At 40.7% G+C, this 21,198-nt stretch overlaps 1 protein-coding gene across 1 annotated transcript in view; it reads left to right on the top strand.

Annotated features, from left to right (window-relative positions):
* pter (phosphotriesterase related) overlaps positions 1-10,216 on the top strand; it is a 125,794-nt gene extending 115,578 nt beyond the window's left edge. The window contains 1 exon segment of the mRNA XM_039754278.1: positions 9,869-10,216. Within this exon segment, the coding sequence (XP_039610212.1) occupies positions 9,869-10,079 (211 nt within the window). The 3' untranslated portion in view covers positions 10,080-10,216.
* Positions 10,217-21,198: the final 10,982 nt, after the last annotated feature.

Raw genomic sequence — 21,198 nt, 5'->3', positions numbered from 1 at the left:
ATACCAGCACAGATCTTTAGCAACAGAGCCACCACTCCATCTAACACGCACTGGCAGCTTTCATACTCTCGGCATGCCTAACCTGACAACATCAGTGAAGCTGCCTGTTTTTCATCATTCTATAATTACTCTATGGCCTACAGGTATGGGGCACTGCAGTTCACTTGCCCAACAAGTATGCCTCCCTTCTTCCCACAAGGCCACCATCTAAAATTCATGGCAGCCATCCGAAGTCCATAGGCAGAAAGATGACAGTTGCCGGGGTGAACCTTCGCTGGTGTGAAAATCGCAAAACAAAACTCGATACGTTGAATAAAAATGCAGCCACCTTTCTGAATTCATCTTCTGTTTATCTGTTAGATGCTATAACAGTGCATCTAAAACTGAACTAATGAAGTCCTCCTTCACAGATGGATAAATCTTATTGACTCTAAAATGTTAGGGTGACGCTCTGTTGTGCAGGATGAAGCAGCAGAAAGTCTAATTAAAAGGAGGTGGCCAAAATGGGTTATGCCAGACTGGGATGACCTCCTGACCACTAAAGCTGGAACTCTACATCATAAGTAGGACGTTTTCTCCCACCAAAGGTAATTTAGCTCTGACCAGAGGGCCAAGCATAACCATAGCAGGACACTTTTATCACCCAATGATGCTACAGCGCGATGTGAAGCAGAGAGACATTTTAATGAACTGTTGTATTCGACATCCATCCCACAACAGGCAGCATTGCGTTGTTTATTTAAAACCAGTTTCTGAGGATATTCATTTTGTCATTACGGTATGATAGAATAATAGCTCTTGGCCATACATGCTTCTCAGAACTTACTCTTCAAGAACAGCACTGTCAGTCATCCAAGTCCACCATTTATGCTTAAGGTGGTGTCACATCACCACATGTCACAATCTTTTAGAGTTCCAATTTTCTTTCCGCCTCCTCATGCCTTCCAGAATGGAAAGCAGTCACTCACCAGATGCCAGAGGAATATTGCAGTATTTCAAGAACCATGCCTTTTAGTTTATGGATTATCATTTTACATTTGCTTTCACTGTGTCTTTCAAAATCTACTTTCAATTTAGATAACTTAATGCACCCACTTTTACAAAAGCCTGGAAGCTACTTTACACTTCTGCATGGCATGGCATGGCATGGCACTCACCTGGGTATTCTTAAATGATGTAATGCTTCTGCACTGTTGCATTTTCTTTCTTTGTTAATAGTAAAAAGCTGAATACAGCCTTGACTGTAGTAAAATTGTCTTCAGGCCTTTTTTAAATCTTCATCTAATTGAAAAGCATTCACTTCTCTGGTTCTTTCAGCATCTTCTGATGGTCTACCTGAATCAGTTTAAATGGCCTGCGTTGAAGGCTTCTTAATGTACATTTTGAAAAGGCTGTTCAACTAATTGGTTATTGACCTGTAAAGATATTTCTCCAAGTGTGTGGCAACTCACATCACACATACCAACAGCCCCTGGCATCAGATTGCAATTTAGATCTTTGTAGTTATTGGGAACAACGGCAGGTAACACAGAACGAGGGTCTTGTGAAGTCTGTCCTGCCATCTGACGGGGGTGACGTGGCAGTGCAAATTAACACGAGTGTTCACCGTTACACTAAGGACTGCAATATTTGTGGGGTTTTTTTTTTTTCTTTCTTTCTTTTACAGTGCAGGAAATAATAATTTGATCCCCTGCTGAATTTGTAAGTTTGCTCACTTTCAAATGTCTGTTTTACTAGAGTTAGGGTTAGGGTTAGGGTTGTATGTATTACATCCTACTTGAAGAAGGGGCCTGAGTTGCCTCAAAAGCTTGCATATTGTAATCTTTTTAGTTACCCAAAGGGATCATTTTGCTTGACCTCTCACTACACACTTCCAAAGAAATGAACAGTCTCACATTTTTATGATACTTTCATTTTAATGGAGAGAGGCAGAATAGCAACCAAAAAAACACATTACGTAAACGTTTGTGAGAAAGCCGTTATACCAGCACTCAACCCGACACAGACAGACGCAGGAGGCACACTGTTTAAAAAAATAAATGTTTTATTTTTCTTTTCTTCGCCTGTGGGCAACACCTTCCCCGTTCCCACAGGCACAACACAGTCCCAATAAGCACTATCCACAACACCAACAAGTCTTTGTCTTCTTTCTTCTCCACTCCTCTCCAACAGCTTTGTCTCCCTCCTCCCAACTCTGGCTCCCGGAATGGTGGCTGCTGGCTCCTTTTTTAGCCCACCCGGAAGTGCTCCAGGTGGTTGACGACCTGTTTCTGGTTGCACCTAAGGTTGTGGCGGAAGAGCCGCCTACTCAGGAACCACTGCAGCACCCCCTGGTGGTACCACCGGATCCCAACAGGGTTGTAGAGAACTCCATCTCCCATGGAGCAATGCGGGAGGTACTGTTCAGTCCCTGCTTGTTCCCCCGGACTATGTAAAGAGGAAGCGTCCCAGCCGGCCAAGGGCCCCGGCGATCCGCCACAAGTTATAAATTGATTTGCATGTCATTGAAAGAAAAAAGTATTTGATTCCCTACAACCCAGCCAGAATTCTGCCTCCTACAGATTGACGTGGGCACTGTAATAAGTGGAGACCAGAGGCATGGAAAGGTTTGGGGCAGCCACCCGTTTAATTCGGTTTCCTGGCTGCAAACGTCTTTGAGGCATTGTAAACAGTTTATACAACAGAGTCCAAAACAGAACTGCCTGCCAGAGCAAAGGCAGTGTGCTTTATAGCACAGAGGGCGGAAGTGATGTCGTCCTCTGGGCCGGAACAGGAAGTGACATCATCCTTGGGGCCGGAAGTGATGTGTCCTTCCTGGAAATGGCGGCTCCTGGTGGGATTTCCCGGGTAAGACCTGCAGAGAACTCAGAAAGAGCGTCAGCGTACCCCGCCCCCCCGGGCAGATGTATAAGCAGTATTTTCTAGGCCCTTCAGCTGCCTCCCATGCACACGTGTGTGACAGCACACAAATTACAATCAATCAATCACAGATACTCCTGATCACAACTCGTTATGTGTATTAAGCACACCTGTCCACAGAATCAATTTCTTCCCTTCCAATTAACGGCAGTGAACATCCGGGCCTGTACGGGTGCCTTCCTGAGCAGGGGGACCTTGCAGGTGCTGCAAGATTTCAACCCATTACGGCGTAGTGTGTTCTTGGTGACTTTGGTGGTCCCAACTGCCTTCAGATCATTAACAAGTTCCTCCCGTGTAGTTTTGGGCTTATCCATCACCTTTCTCATGATCATCATCAACCCATGAGGCAAGTTCTTGCATGGAGCTCCAGACCGAGAGCCATTGACGGTCATTTTATATTTCTTCCATTTCCGAATAATCGCACCAACAGTTGTCACCTTCTTCAGCCTTGTGCAGGTCTTGTCCTTGACATCCTTTGACAGCTCTTTGGTGTTGCCCATGGTGGTGGAGAGGTCAGAAATGGAAGAAACTGATTCTTTATACACATCACGAGGTGAGATCAGGAGTATCTGGGACTGATTGATTGATTGTAATCTGTGTGCCACGTGGGCACACAGCCAATCTGTGGGAGCCAGAATTCTGGCTGGGTTGTAGGGGATCAAATTCTTATTTCTCTCAATGACCTGCACATCAATTTAGATAGATAGATAGATAGACATGAAAGGCACTATATGATAGATAGATAGATAAATAGACATGAAAGGCACTATATGATAGATAGATAGATAGATAGATAGATAGATAGATAGATAGATAGATAGATAGATAGATAGATAGATAGATACTTTATTAATCCCAAGGGGAAATTCACATTATCCAGCAGCAGTATATGGATACAAAAACAATATTAAATTAAAGAGTAATAAAAATGTGCATGTAAAAGCAGACAGTAACTTTGAGTAAGGTTAGCATTTACTCCCCCGGGTTTATAACTTTTATGTCCAAATGAAACTACCATAACAATTAGAGACTCTTCATTTCTTTGTAAGTGAGCAGACTTACAAATTTAGTAGTGGATCAAATACTTATTTCCCCCATTTTATCAACGTCCCAGAAAAGCAGATTTAAATAAGATGTTTTACCTCTCATGGATGGGGCTTTAGTTTATTTACTGTAAATAATAACTTTCCTGAATGATTATTTTATACCTTTTTTATTTGTATTTTAGCAATTTTGATCTTATGCAAATGCATGGTGCATGATCCAGTATTTCTATATTTCACACTGTTTTTGGCCTTGCAACTTTAAAAACTGCTACAGCCAGATATCATTTTGACCATATTTCTGCAGTTGGAGTGCTGACAGGAGAAGCGACATGTTTGTGGTCATGCAGTGAGTCAGTAGTGGAAAGTGAAACTGCGCTTTTATTATTTAGAGTTCAGCCGGGGAGCACACTGTGCTCTTGAAATAAAATAAGCTTCATTCCATAAAGTACCTTTCAAGTGGACAGATAGCCCAAAACATGATGTAAATGATACAGCATTAATTATAGATATATGGCAGATTCAGAATGTATTTACTTTATTCACACTTTATTTTGCCATAGATTTCATTTTAAATGAACTAGAACTTTGATGTATTTGTCCCAAGCGGGAAATGTGGCTTTTTACAGAGGCTCAATAAATAAATTTACACATATACTATGGCCTGAAAACGGACTAGAATAACTAAAAAAGCAAGAAAATTAAAAAAGAAAACTTCCGTCTTGGCTGTCATAGGCATGCTGCTGTTGGTATGATGAACCCCCAGCCGCATTTCTTCTGCTGAATGATTAATTGGCTGAAAGTCCTCAGTGTTGGTGTGTCAAAAAGAGGATGTGCAGCATTGTTCATAATGGCACTCAGTTTTTGCCTTAATTCTCTCCTCCACGTCTATCTCCAGGGGGTCCAGAGTGCATCCCATAACTGAACTAGCTTGTTGGTTTGGTGGACCCCTCTTGAAGTGACGTTAACAGCCCAGCACATTGCACATTAGAAAACCGCACTGACCATCGCAGAGTCAAAAAAGATGTGAAGGATGTCACTTCCCACGTTAACACTAGAATCCCTGAAACCGATGAAAAAAGTCGTAATGCCGGGCCACCTTAAATTCCTTTGGACCTCTTTGTCTTGCAAATGCGTCAGTCAGCACAAGCAGCCTGCTATCACATCCCCAACCGACAATGCTGTAGTGTGACGCAAAATTCTCAGAGCTCAAGTCTGTTTATCTGGGTGTGAAGTGCCTGGAGGTGTAGAGGGTAACTAATATTTCGTTATTGGGAATAAATACATTTCATGTGTGTTCTGTGTCTACAGCAATCTGGGTAAATGAAGGATGACAGGAAATACGATGCAGGAATTGTTGAACACATCACTAAAACTCATGTTATAGTAATAATGACAGAATGCTGTCGTGAAGTGTATAATGTGTGAAGACTGACGTCTAAATATCAAATAAACACGTTCACAAAAGGTCTAACAAAACAAGTGTGCTTTTACTCAAGAATATAACCGACAAAAAATAAATCATTCAATTTACAAGTTGCTGTCAATGAGTAAAACCCAAGCCCAAATGTCAGTTGACAGAAAGGTGACATATGGTGTAGAATGTAAGAACTGCTGCCTTGTAAGCAAAAGGTTGTGGGTTCGAGCCCAGGCTTTCTTTGTTTTGAGTAGTGAGCTGCTATTATTACTATTACTATCATATAATAAAAACATACATTTGATTTCAGTCTGTAACACCCGGTGTACATTTTTGCTAACAGTAAAAGATATCGCTGAAGGGATACAAGCAGACACACCAACGCTGGTGAATCATGGTCTTGGTATCTTGTTGTCACTTGAATTTTTTGTTTTTCAGTTTCTTTCTTGAATTAAAGCACACTAATTTCATTATACCTTTGCGAAAGTGTTCATTTTATATTCCAGTAACCATTTGAACGACATCAGATCTGTCTCTGCCTCTCTCGCACATGCACACACACACACACACACACACAGCTATGCATGAAAATGCTACGTCATTTGAACATGTTTTTTTTTTTTTTTTTCCTATCTTGCCCAATTTCCACGTTATGCTGCATGGTACTGGGAATGCAGTCTTTTTTTTGGGCGCATACACCATCAGCATGGTACTGCCAGATCTAAACACTTAGCATGGAGAATTGCTTGCATACTGAAGTGACTTTAACTGCAGGTGGAAGTTCCCATCACACTTTAGGGTGCCAAGCAGAGTTGTGTTGCAGTGCAGCAGTTCAATAGCTAGCGAAAGCGAAATGAAGAAGTTGTCTGTTGTTACGATTCTGCCTTTGTACAGAAACGGCTTTATGACCTCAGCCTCGGAAAGTCTTTCTCTTGTGGGACGACTGGGATCTTCTCCTAAATAATGAGTGGCATTGCATATCTGCTTTGTCTCCATATCTGCCACAATCCAAAACTTTATGCCAAATTTGTCAGCCTTGCTTGAGATGCATTGCAACAAATGAAAATGGGCTTTGGTTGGGGACAGTTGCTCATTAACAGTAATATGTTGCCCTGGGTTGTAACTCAAAAATATTTCTCAACAAAACGCTGCCAAATATCCAAGGGCACAGCAAATCTGTTGTTTTTTTTTTTTTTAATATTATTGATTTTATTGAAGTCACACATCATTCCATACAAATAGATCAATTTTACAAAAATAGGATTCAAAACAAATCAGGCACCCGAAAAAAGAGAGCATGGGCAGCAGAATAAAATTTAAAGCTAGTAAAAATAAGTTGTGACAGATAGGGGGCGCTGTTGTCCCCTTGAACCCTCAGACCAGACGCCAGACACCACATAAAAGTCCAAATATTAAATTTATTTGTACAATAATGTTCACAAAGCACCTCCACTATACTCAATAAACACAATAACCCACAATTCAATAATCAATAATCCAATCCTCCACTCCCAGACGCGTTGTCACCCTTCCTCCCAACTCAGCTCGCCCATCTGGGATCTCTCACAGTCCTTTATAGTCCTTGACCCGGAAGTGCTTCTGATCCCTCAGTCCATGTGATTATCCAGCACTTCCGGGTCAGGTGAAAACTCCTTTTCTTCAACCCTGAAGTACGTTGTTTCTTCTGTCCCTGTGACTGTGACGTACCTCCGGGCTGTATTGAAAATATAAGTCTCTGGGCCTCCCTGCAGCGTCCCCTAGCGGTCCCGACGTTATCCAGCAGGGTTGTGCATTAAAACTCCACATACCATGATGCTCTGCTGGAATTCGGGGCATCTCCACATCACAGGGAGGGCTCCATCTGGTGGCTTGGGGGTATTGGCTGGGATGGACTGTCGACCATATATCACAGTAAAGAGATGAATTAATAAGTGAATAAAGATAAATGGAGAAGAAAAAGAAATGGGGAGAGAATCTGCTTTCTCAGTGCTTTAAAAATAAGGATTAGACCGTACTATTTCTGAAAATGTAGACAAAGATGAGCAGTAAAGGTTGACGTTCTGAAATACATAATTCCTTAAACAACAACAATCTGTTGTTTTTCACACGTTCTGCATGGGTGTCTTTGTTGTCAAAGCACAAATGCCACATGATAGTCTGATAGCAGTCACAGGGCATCATATATTTGATTGCCGGTACAACAAAGAGTTCTGAGCAGGCATCAACCACAGCACCAACTCTGGTCAACATTTCTTGACTCGTATTTCCTGTCATCCTACATTTATCCAGATCGTTGTAGATACAGAACACACATGAAATGTGTGTATTCCAAATATTATATATTATTTAGCCTATACAATTCTAGATACCTCACACCCAGATTAACAGACTAGAGCTTGAAGAACTTCAGCTGGGTCAGTGGGGAATGGGATGTGCTGTTGACACATTTACAAAAAATAAGAAAAGAAACGCTGATGAAGAGGTGCAAAGGAATTTAAGATGGCCCGGCATTCCAAGTTTTTTTGTAGGATTCAGGGATTCTAGTGTTAAAGAAGCACAGTCTCCTAAGGAAAAAGAATCTACTCTGCCCGTCCTTATTTGGTTCCTCAGTGTTCTGAGAACAGTCCAACTGTCATTAAAGTGGACTTCCAAGTACTTGTAGGAGTGGACCACCTCTACAGCCACTCCTTGAATAAGTATTTCCTTCATTTTGCTGATGTTAAGATGCAGACAATTAATAAACAAACTTCTCATCCCCCTTTATCAATACACCATGTAGGTTTAAAATCATCGGAGAGTGACCACCTGCTATTATATTTCTTGCCTGAGGTGTACGGAGTAAAAAGAAAAGGAGCACATATAGTCCAGGACCAGCCCTCAAAGGTCTTCATGATAATTGACATACTGTATGGGCCACTGGTCTGTACTCATTAGGTGAAGAGGCGACTGCATTCTTTGGAACAGGAACAATATGGAAAGTTTTTTTCCACAGCAGTAGTACTTTCTGAAGCCTTAGGTACGAGACTGAACAGGTGACAGAGGACACCTCAAAGCTGGTTAGCACAGGCCTGAAGAGCTCAAGAGCTGACTCTAGCTTCCTTAGTTCTCTCCTTTCTTGGTCTTCAGTTATGAATAGTCCACACTGATGGTCAGAGGTGGACTTGTCACTGGCCATTCAAATTGACATGGTATGAGCTCTTGATCTATCTATCTATCTATCTATCTATCTATCTATCTATCTATCTATCTATCTATCTATCTATCTATCTATCTATCTATCTATCTATCTATCTGTAGTAGGGATGGTGTGAGGAGACTGGTCATTTGAAGAAGGTGGCAGTAGGTGGGAAAACTAATAAAAAATAGCTTCAGGGCATTAGCTTTGTCCACATCCCCTTCTATCACCCGAATCCTGGATTGTTTGAATCCAGTAATGATGTCCAGGCCATTCCAGACATCGTTCATGCTATTCTGAGTGAGTTTTTTTTACTCTTTTAGCCTCTTTGGCACCAGACTTGAATGTTACTCTCTTATTCTCATTCAGGAGACCTTTCAGCTCCTTAGTAATCGAGCGCTTGTTGTTTGTCCTTGAGAGGACCACTCTGTCCACACAGAAGTTAATATTGACTGTGATGCAGTGACTTAGTCTCTCGTTATTGTCCTCGTGTGACTTGCACGTCATCTTTTGGAAACAGTCATTCAGATTCATTTCAGACTCTACTTCCTCACTGTTTTGGTGGTAACAGGCTTATAACTGGGAATAAGATGAATCAGATTGTGGTCAAATCAACCCAAAGGTGCCAGTAGTTTACACTTTAAGGCATTTTTAATATTTGAATACAACAGGACTGATAGCCTCTTATTTCCTCAATTGGAACCAGTCACAAACCGATATCCATTTGTCATTGTTCCTACCAAAGTCACATGGTTAGAATCACCACATATTGCAGGGTTGCCAAAAAGAAGTTCCACATTTCAAAAGTTTATTCTACAAAAACACTACAAGATAAAATACATTTCATTACGACACAAGACATGGGTGGTGCCCATCATTAGCAATGCACTCTTTGAGACGATTTCTGAGCCATTCTGAAGTGACAGTGACTGTTGCGTAAGGGCTTCAGCCATTCTGAAGTGACAGTGACTGTTGCCCCTGCCCTCAAAACAGTAAGGGCCTACAATGCCAAATTCTGCAACGGCATACCAAATTGTAACTCTATCTATCTATCTATCTATCTATCTATCTATCTATCTATCTATCTATCTATCTATCTATCTATCTATCTATCTATCTATCTATCTATCTATCTATCTATGTCATAAACATACCAAATTAGAAAATATAAGGAAGGGGACAAATACTTCTTCACAGCACTGTACATATCTTAAGTATTTGATGGTATGGAGGTGAGTTTTAATTTGTGTACAAATCAGCCATCTACTGAGAAGTCTAACCCTCTGATTTTTGTTACTCTTGTCTTTTTTTTAGTGTTCGTCTTTTAGTCGATGAAGGATATGAAGACCAACTTCTCATTGCTCATGATGTACACACTAAAAACCGACTCACCAAGTATGGAGGTCATGGATACTCTTATATCTTAGAGTACATTGTTCCCAAAATGCTTACTAGGGGCATTGCACAGTCTGCTGTCGACAAAATACTGATTAAGAACCCCAAAAAATGGTTAACTTTCAAGTAATTCCTTATCCTAATGCATGCAAAAATGTGAGAAATTGTTTTTATTTTCTATCCTGAACACAATTTATTTTGGGTTGGGCTGAATTATTTGCAAGCTAAAATCAAAATAAGTTGGTTATTAAAAACATTTTTCTTTGATCTTAGAATATATTCTATTTTTAATTAAGTAGCTTTTCAATTCAAGATATATATTTTTAGAGTGTACAGCTCTAATGAATCAGTTGTTGGGGAAATATTATTTTGAATTACTTTGAATATTTCTTTCACGTCGATATTCTTTAATAATAACAATAATAATAATAATAATAATACATTTTATTTCAGGGTGCCTTTCTAAATACCCAAGGACACCGTACAGATAATAAAATCATAAAACTAACAAAAACTTGCATGTACAAATACATGTATACATATATCTATAGAACTGAAAATACAGCAATAAGAATACAGCTTAAGGTCATGTAGTGTAAGCTAATCTAAATAGATAAGTCTTAAGACGAGATTTGAAAATAGCTAGGGAATCTGTGTCCCGACTGTTTGGTGGTAGTGAGCTCCAGAGACAAGGACCACTACAACTAAATGCCCCAGAACCCGTACAGCAGTAATAATTGAACCTGAGGTCATGTAGTGTAAGCTAATCTAAATTGATAACCCTTAAGGTGGGGTGATGAGAAGACCAGACTTAGAGGACTTTAGAGTACAGTTTGGCGTATAAACATGTATGAGGTCAGAGAAGTAGAATGGAGCAAGGGTTATGAAGTGCTTTGAAGGTAAGTAGAAGAATTTTAAAATCAATGCGAAATTTTACAGGAAGCCATTGAAGCTGTTGAAGAGATGGGGGGTAATGTGTTGCACAGAAGAGGTCTGAGTTATAATACGAGCAGCTGAATTCTGAACAAACTGGAGTTTATGGAGAAGCTTATGTGGGAGACCAAAGAGAATAGAATTACGATAATCAATGTAGGACATGACCAATGCATGAGTAAGGATGGTGGTGCTATTTAGTGTGAGGGAGGGTCACAGGCGTGCAATGCTACAGAGATCAAAAAAAAGATGGCCGTGTCACATTATTGATATGGGATTCAAAAGACAAGAGTACTATCAAAGCTAACTCCCTAAACTTTTAACCTGAGGGGAGGGATAGACTGATGTACCATCAATATTATGCGAAAAATTATTAGATTTGGATACAGCAGACTTGGAGCCAATGAGGTGAACCTCTTTCTTATGGGTTTTGAGTTGGAGGAAATTAGAAGAAAACCAAGATTTTACCTCAAATAGACAGTCATTGAGGCAGGAAGGAGGAAGGACAGAGTTGGGCTTTGTAGATATACAGAGCTGAGCATTGTCTGCATAACAATGAAAATCAATTCCAAATTTCTTAAAAGTGCCACATAAAGGGAGTAGATATATTAAAAACAGTAAGGGGCTGAGCACCGATCTCTGGGGAACACCACTAGTGACTGGGAGGGATCATGATCGAGAGTTTTTTAGATGAACAAACTGAGTACGATTAGACAGATATGAAGTAAACCATATACAGTAAAAGGAGTATCTGTAACGCCAATGGTGGCTAACTGATTCAAGAAAATAGTATGTGAGACGGTATCAGAGGCAGCATTCAGATTGAATAGCACAAGGATTGTTAAAAGCCCAGCATCAGCAGCCATCAACAGGTTAAGAAAAAGGTAGCAGTTTGTGTAGTTTCACAGTGACTATTATGATTCTAGATCTGCTTTAGAATTAGTTAATCACTGATAATATTCTCAAACCTGCACAATCCAACATAGTAGAGGAAAACCCATACTTTTTACAGGCTGCAAGTTCACATTCACTGTAAATCTCACACAGCCTTTTACCATCATTAAAAAGTTAACGTATATACTCACATATAAGTCAGGTCATAAACCCAAAAAATCGATCATAAAATCAGATCCTGACTTATATGCCCGTACAAAAATGCGACACAATTTTTTTTGATCTTCTTGCCTCCTCCAGTCTCGCATCAGTTTCTCAGGCACATCGAATTTTATTGCAACAGCATAGTTACCAATTTCTTTTGCCACTTAAACGACGTTTAATTTAAAACCAGCTTCATATTTTCTTCTGATCGGACACTCTATCGTAGATAAGGGATGCTCTTACAATGAGATACAAAAAACAGAAATCAGTGCAAACGTTGCTTCAGAATAGTTCAGATATTACGGTGTGGTCAGAGATAGAGAGAAAGAGAGAGACGGCGGTTAGGAGCCCACACTGATACAGCGCATTGCCGCAGCCACATAGAGGCCGTGTGCTCTCTCAGGTGGGTGTTAGCTTATCATAATCCCTTGTACCAATAGCGTGAGTTTTCCACATTCGACTTATACTACTGACATTATAAAATACCAGAAATTATACGGTAAAATCAAGTCCTGACTTATCCGCAGGAGAACTTATCAGCGAGTATATACGGCAGTCAAAAATAACGTCAGGTTAAACTTGATCCTGCGTGACTCAACATGTCAGTAAAATTCCATCATTTGGGCGATTCAGAGGGCACTAACATTACCAAGTCTCTCCAGTATTAGTTCATCTGTTGCATGAAGTGGGAAAAACGGAACTGCCAGTTGTCATTGTTTTGTACATGCTGAATAAATGGAGGGTGCTGGCGGTATTCCTTCGGAGGTCTGAAAGTATACTGATATATATTTAATATATTTAAATTTGAAAAGTATGTTCCCCCTTGGAGGTACGAACAAACACATTATTGTTCTAAATTAGGGTTGGTAATGTGGGCCAAACTAATGGTATGCACACATTCACAAAGTGGAAATGGCCATTGAGAGCACCAGTACCTACCAGCCCGCCTCAAGCCCAACTCTTGGTGTAAACGAAGCCCGTCCAAATAGGGCTTCAGAAAATCTGTATTGAATATAGGAATGGGAATGACTTGAATTAAACAGTCGTATTACAGTTTGTACCTCATTAACAAATTTGAGTTTGATTTCACAACAGTTGAGACCGGATGGCCACAGTGGCTGCAGGTTTTTCAAGTACTGCTATTTATGGAACATCATTTTTTGCTGTCATTTTTAATTGACATAGTTATTCAAATTTCAGAACGGATAAATTGTTCTTTTTTTCCCTTAACCAGCAGCCAATCTGTAAAGAGATGCAAAGCAGGACAACTCTGGGGTCTCAAACGCCATTCCTTAAGGTTGACCATTTTGTGCTCCAAGCAGTTTCTTTTAGTAGCCAGTTCTTGGTTTAACTTAACCTGGTCTTTAAGTCTATGGCCTCTTTGCGCTGTCACTCAGTCCCATTTCCAAAAGTTGTTGATTTTGTTGTACAAAGAACACCATCCAGATATATTTGGGACCGGAACAGATCAATATGTTTTTGTTTTCTAATCATTTTTTGAAGCTGATATTGTATTGGATCAAGGTAGCCAGTCGGTTGGCGTGCTTTTCCTCTCACTATTTATTGTTAGTCTGTGTTATGACCAGGAGTCCCAGACATAGCAAAAAGAGTGTGAGGCCTCATAAATACTTAAAATCTGGGCTACCCATAATAGGCAGTTTAACCCCAAAATCTGCCGATGGGGTTGGATGCAAACTTTCAAAAATTCCATTAAAGACCTAGATTTTGAGATACTTCTTAAGGGAGAGAAACTGCAGAAACACTCTGGCTTGAAGAGACAGTCCGAGACAAATGAGAATATTTATTCACACAAACAGAAAATATAACAAGAGTGCTCTAAACACCTAAAAGGAGTTGCCTGAGAGGAAACCCAAGCAAGCAATTCTTAAAACATAACCAGAGCTAAACGAAATAAAAAAGAAAACACATACTGACTCCTTTCAATTTCAGCGCACCACTCCTGAGATCCTCTTCCCTTGACCTTAAATATCCACAGAAAGGTCTTGGAAGTGGAGATGGCAGGATGGTCCTACCTCTTGGGGTACCACCCACAGAATGCAACTTTCATTGGACGACATAGTACACAGTTAACAAAACATAAAGAAAATCAACAGAAGTAGCTAACAAACAGGAAAAGTAACGGTTTAAAGTTAACACAACAACAGAAATGAAGAAAACAAGTCTGAGCCTGGGAATACAACCTGGTGGTAATAGAGCAGGACAAAAAGAAACAATTAGGATTTGGTGTGAAACTGCAACAAAAAGGAGGTAAACAGGCCTTAAAATGAGAAGGTCTCTAATCTGCCTAGAAACTGGCCTCATCCCAGGCAGCCTAGCCTCACACTCAAAAGTGTAGGCTTTAAGGCCTTTACGGGCCTCAAGTTTAAAAAGTTCAAAAAGAAAAACACAGAAATGGCCACAAAGAAGAGGATAACCTGTAGGCCACTTCAGAAGACAAAGGTACCTGAAGAATCTTTATAAAATAAAAAAAGAATTTATCACACTTGCATTGCATAGCAAACTTTACAACTTGTTTAGTTATTCGGCTTCACTGGCTGATTCTTCATAATTAAAGACCTCAAAAGTGCCTTCCTCGGAAGCATTCAGTTGCAAGGAGGCAGGAGCCCAGCCTCGGGTCGTCTGTACAGAGCAGAGAACAAAATACTGCGTTGATAAGCTAGCTTTAAAGCCTCAAAACACCATGAGATACAGGAAGTATGCGTTGATATCTGCAGTTGATCGCACATTGGTGAAAGTTTGTGTTTTCTGTATTTGTCTGCTGTTTTAAAATGTGTTTTCTCTGAGATTGAACCCGCTATGGAATCTGTGGGCTCAAGCCTCGGTGATTGCATGCTTCCTGCCCCTGTTGTTACTGTTCCAACATTTCATTCTATTAAATTTATCTCAGGGAGGCACGGTGGACAGCGGTTAGCATGGCTGCCTCACAGCACAGATCTCCTTTTTGACCAGACACCTCCCTAGAGCTATGGGACACTTTAAAGACCTAGTGCACCATTATAATCCACTCAAGACGGTTTCAGTTTCTCCTTCCCCTTTGACTTAAGTGCACTTTGCTGAGTTTGACGAAGTTCCCAAACATTTTTGAGATTTCTCTGATCTCGCGGCAAATTCAATTCAATGGAGTTCACTCATCTACGAATAAAAAATGACTGGAATAAAAACCTAGAGCCGTCTGACACCCCGTTTAACAACATGTCCTGCTCGGAGTTTTTAAATTGTTGTATTACTAATGTGGAAATTGTCTTATAAATGCCTTATGCTGAATGTACACTTATTCTGTTAATTTGTAGATTTTATGTTATTTACAACTCAATGTCATCAATGCCTACATCTATTATTGACCTAATATAATAAAAATGATTATTGTGGACAGCGTGTTTTCTCTGTCTGTTCCTGGGTTGGGTGTCCACTTTGTTAGGTCCACCAGCCTGCAGACTGGGTCAGGAGGTTCAGTTGTTGCTTGACCAAACCACAGAATGGTCAGCATCCTCGAGCAAAGGATGTTGGACTGCAGTGTGAATGGCAGTGCCAGATGTGGTGGTCTCAGCATCTCAAAAAGATACCCTGCTGCGATTTTCATGCACTGCACTGTCTGGAGCTTACAGATGTTCTGCTCTGGAGGAAAAAGGAAGAAATTCAAAAGCTGCCTATAATGCTTATGTCTCGTGTGTGTGTGTGTGTGTGGGGTCCCTCTGAGCAACCTGATTGGTGAGTTTCACTGTCAAACGCAATCGAGACAAGAAGCACCAGGTAAAGGAAACTGAAACACACGTGAGGATACCAAGTAAAGGCATAGGAGGGACACTGAGAGTCTCCTTCAACTGCCAACCAAATCTGCAAGGAAGTGAATGATGCTTTGATAATCGGTGATAGTCAAAGTGGACAGGACGGTGAGCAACGTGCCTCAATAGGACAGAGTCTGAGAAGTAAGCTTTACAAGAATGCGGTTGAGAGTGGGAGAGATGAGGAAGAACGATTGAGACAGACGAGGATACCGAGCAATGGCATAGGAGGAGTGCTGAAGGTGCACATAAGGTAAGAGATATCAAATATTTTAACATTTATTGTATTACCTTTCTTGGACAGCTACTGTAAATGTGCCTATTTTAAGTATCAAACCAAAGACCTAACCGTTCAGCTGATTGGCAGCCTATGTTAGGCCCACCAGCTTTCTTAATTCCATACTTGACTGCTATAAAACCAAGCAAGCAAAAAGAGATTAACCCTTTTCACACTTGTGTGTTTTTTTTTCTTTTCGGAGGCATCACTAATGGACAAACTCCCTTCTGGTTTAAGATTCAAGATCCTTTATTTGATTTTGTAGAATTACTCAGTCTGTCCAGTCAGGTACACTAAATACAGTGCTGGTTGCCCACACAGAAAATGGGACTGTTTTGTCTTTTTGAGTTCTATATTAGTCTGCTTTCCCCTTTTGTTCTCTTTATTTTGTAGACTTTATCAGAATGCCTCAGATCCCGTAGACTTACCTTTGTTTTTAAGGTCTTGTACTTTATAACTTCTCCCCACCTTCTCTTCTCGATAGATAGATAGATAGATAGATAGATAGATAGATAATATGAAAGGCACTATATAATAGATAGTGATAGATAGATACTTTATTAATCCCAGAGGGAAATTCACATATCTATAACCTCAGGCAATTACATAGAATAAAAGACAACCAGGAGTTAAGTTACAGTTAAAATATTACTGATAATATTAATAAAATAATAACAATAAGCAAATTACATGTGAATATTGGCAACCATACAACCTGATAAATGCTGATGTGTAGTTTCAGGTGGCACACAGACATGTAGTTATTTTAAATGTCTCTAGCTAAGTCGTCATTTCTAGTCAGCTTTCTTCAGGATGGCTGTCTCAATATGGCTGTTTAGCTGTGCTTTTAATTGTGTTGTCCTTTTCATGGAAATGCTGTGGGGTGGGGGGGGTGTTTAAAGCAGACACATTTATTCATTCTCGGTCCAAACCCTTACACCAATAGGGTGTTGTGGTGCAAAATGGCCTCTGATTCAAAACCAATCAAAAACAGCCATAGTTCAGACCAATGGGGAGCACACACTGCCTTCCACACCTGCCCCCAAAACCATTTGTTGAGCTGATGCTTGCCAGTTAGGTAGTTTGGCCTCCATGTCGGTGGTTGGCAGTTGCTTTGTTTATGGCTTTTAGGCCTTCAGTCCAAACACAGTCACTTAAACCATGAATCATTAAGAAGAGTCAGACGCACTGGAAATAAAGAGACAACAATTTGCAATGAAAGCAAGACATGCAGCATGATGGGATGAAAGATCACCACAGGACTTGATTTGCTATATGAGATCCATCCATTCATCTATCATCCAACCCTCTGTATCCTAACTACAGGGTCACGGGGGTCTGCTGGAGCCAATCCCAGCCAACACAGGGCACAAGGCAGGAAACAAACCCCGGGCATGGCGCCAGCCCATCGCAGGGCACACGCACACTAGGGACAATTTTTTAGAATGGCCTGCATGTCTTTGGACTGTGGGAGGAAACTCACGCAGACACAGGGTGAACATGCAAACTCCACACAGGGAGGACCCGGGAAGTGAACCCAGACGGGTCTCCTTACTGCGAGGCAGCTGTGTCACTGACCCCAGTGACTCTCCCTGACTACTATTCCCTTGGTTTATATTTCAGTTTTAGTGGCCGGTTTTCTTTGATCTCTTGGCATTGACTGACAATGCTTATCTCTCAGTCCCTTAATAAAATGATTCACTGACTAGTTACTAGTCAAGAATTTGGGATACATTCAAGTCACTGCATTTTCTGTGTTTAATCCATTTTTCTTTTTTAGTTGAAGTTTGGAAGCGGTGGTTGTCTTCCTAGAATCTCCAAATCAAATAAATAAATCGTAATTTCTTAACATTGAGAATCTAAGCAGCCGTTGCCACTACAGCCTCGTTAATTTCTGGCATTGCCTAAAGCCAAACTGATAATGACATGGGGCTTGTAATTATGATTATGGTGTTTTTTTGGAGAATTTTTAGAACATTAGAACAATGTAGACGAGAACAGGCTGTTCGGCCTAACAAGGCTCACCAGTCCTGTCCACGAAATTCTTATGAAATAACATCAAGTTGAGTTTCGAAGTCCCAACCGCATTAAAAGGTTTGCTGCTATGTTTTGTTTCCATTGTCAGGACCACTTCATGTGCTGCTCAGAGGTCACACCATTCATGCAACAGTGCCATGCCAATAAAAGGTCATCTAGAAAAATTGCTTCCTTGTTAAAAAAAAACGTGTTGCTTATCTAAAAGATTTTGCTATTTTTTTTTCCTGGTGCTGACTTTGTATTTTTGCCGTTACTTTTGGTCTTGTACTTTATAACTTCTCCCCACCTTCTCTTCTAGATAGATAGATAGATAGATAGATAGATAGATAGATAGATAAGGCACTATATAATAGATAGATAGATAGATAGATATGAAAGGCACTATATAATAGATAGATAGATGTGAAAGGCACTATATAATAGATAGATAGACAGATTGATAGATGTGAAAGGCACTATATGATAGATAGATAGATAGATGTGAAAGGCACTATATAATAGATAGATAGACAGATTGATAGATGTGAAAGGCACTATATGATGTGAAAGGCACTATATGATAGATAGATAGATATAGTGAAAGGCACTATATGATAGATAGATAGATAGATAGATAGATAGATAAGGCACTATATAATAGAGAGATAGATGTGAAAGGCACTATATGATAGATAGATAGATAGATAGATAGATAAAGTGAAAGGCACTATATGATAGATAGTGCTATTGTTTATTGTAGTTACTTTTGTCTGTCATTTTGACTTTTTGATCTCCCGGTTTTGATCCTTTTTTGCCCCTCGTCTTTTCTCTTGGCAATTTCCTGTATCTAATTTCTCATATCTAGTCAGTTTGCTGACCTAACGTTAATTAACAAAAGTCTTTGTCTGGCTTCATCGGGCTGTGACTTCAGAAAACAAGCACTGGGGCAGTTTGTGGCCGAATGTGAAGTGTTTGGGATGAAGATCAGCAGCTCCAAATATGAGCTTAGCCAGGTAAGGGAGGAGTGCCCTCTTCAGGTAGGCCACAAGGTGCCGCCTCAAGCGGTGAAGTGTAAGTATCTCAGGATCTTGTTCATGAGTGAGGGAAGAAGGGAGAAAGGAGATGAACAGGTGGATCAGTGCAGCATCTGCAACTACTACTAAAGCTTTTACATTCCTGTCCTCTCCTGTGGTCACGAACTTTAGGTAGTGACGAGAAAACTAATTTGTGAATACAAGTAACGGAAATGAGCTTCCTTCGTAAGGTGTCTGGGCTTGGCATTAGAGACAGGGTGGACATTCGGAGAAGATCAATGTACAGTTGTGGCCAAAAGTTTTGAGAATGACATCATTATTGGTCTGCTGCTTCAGTGTTTTTAGATCTTTTTGTCAGACGTTTATATGGGATGCTGAAGTAGAATTACAAGCAGTTCATAATTTTCAAAGGCTTTTATTGACAATGACATTCAGTTAATGCAAATAGTCAATATTTACAGTGTTGGCCCTTCTTTCTTTTTCAAGACGTCTGCAATTCGCCCTGGCATGCTGTCGGTCCATCAACTTCTGGGCCAAATCCTTTGCCTAGACATGTACCCCCGTGGCTGGGACCCCACAGACAATAGAGAGATGAATGGATGTCAATGAATTGGTTCTTCCTGCTCTTACCATTCCTGTGAGCTGCTTTAGTGCAGGGGCTCTCAGAGTCAGTCCTGGGGGCCCACTGTGGCTGAAGGTTTTTGTTCCAATCAGATTCCTGATCAGTGACAACACCTGATAACACTCACCTCATTTAATTGGCGGCTTTGTTTTTTCTATTCTCTTATTCTACATTCAGAAAAGCAGAGCAGCAGGATTTTACGTTTATAAGAAGCTTAGAAATATTCTGTTTCTGCTATGGTTTTAAATGCTTAACTCTCTTTTCATTATATTTTGTCCTTTCTCTGTGCAGTTTGCTCCCTTCGTGGTATCTTAATAATGACAATTAAAAATGATCAGAGTGGACCCCCAGGCAAACAGCACTGAATCATGAAAGGATGCAACTACTTTAGTGTGAGACCAACAAAGTAGTAAATAATGGATTAATTAAACAATTCAATAGATAGATAGATAGATGTGAAAGGCACTATATAATGATAGATAGATAGATAGATAGATACTTTATAAGGTGAAATTCCCATACTCCAGCAGCAGCATACTGATAAAGAACAATATTAAATTAAAGAGTGATAACAATGCAGGTATAACAGACAATAACTTTGTATAATGTTAAGGTTTACCCCCCCGGGTGGAATTGAAGAGTCACATAGTGTGGGGTCTCCTCAGTCTGTCAGTGGAGCAGGTTGGTGACAGCAGTCTGTCTGTCGCTGAAGCTGCTCCTCTGTCTGGAGATGATCCTGTTCAGTGGATGCAGTTGATTCTCCATGATTGACAGGAGTCTGCTCAGCGCCCGTCGCTCTGCCACAGATGTCAGACTGTCCAGCTCCGTGCCTACAATAGAGCCTGCCTTCCTCACCAGTTTGTCCAAGCGTGAGGTGTCCCTCTTCTTTATTCTGCCTCCTCAGCACACCACAGCATAGAAGAGGGCACTCGCCACAACCGTCTAGTAGAACATCTGCAGCATCTTACTGCAGATGTTGAAGGACACCAGCCTTCTCAGAAAGTATAGTCGGCTCTGTCCTCTCTTACACAGATCATCAGTATTGGCAGTCCAGTCCAGTTTATCATCCAGCTGCACTCCCAGGTATTTATAGGTCTGCACCCATGACAGGATGATCACGAGGTCCATGAGGGGCCTGGTCCTCCTAAAATCCACCACCAGTTCCTTGGTCTTGCTGGTGTTCAGTTGTAGGTGGTTTGAGTCGCACCATTTAACAAAGTCCTTGATTAGGTTCCTGTACTCCTCCTCCTGCCTCCTCCTGATGCAGCCCACCATAGCCATGCCGTTAGTGAACTTTTTAGCGTGGCAGGACTCCAAATTGTTTTGGAAGTCCGATGTATGTTGGCTGAACAGGACCAGAGAAATTCCAGTCCCCTGTGGTGCTCCTGTGCTGCTGAACACAATGTCAGACCTGCAGTCCCTGTCTGTAAGATAGTCCACGATCCATCTGCACCAGGTCTGAATCT

This window comes from Polypterus senegalus, chromosome 5, assembly GCF_016835505.1.
Source record: "Polypterus senegalus isolate Bchr_013 chromosome 5, ASM1683550v1, whole genome shotgun sequence".
Classification (NCBI taxonomy): Eukaryota; Metazoa; Chordata; class Cladistia; order Polypteriformes; family Polypteridae; genus Polypterus; species Polypterus senegalus.
This window is presented reverse-complemented; position numbering and strand designations above follow the sequence as displayed.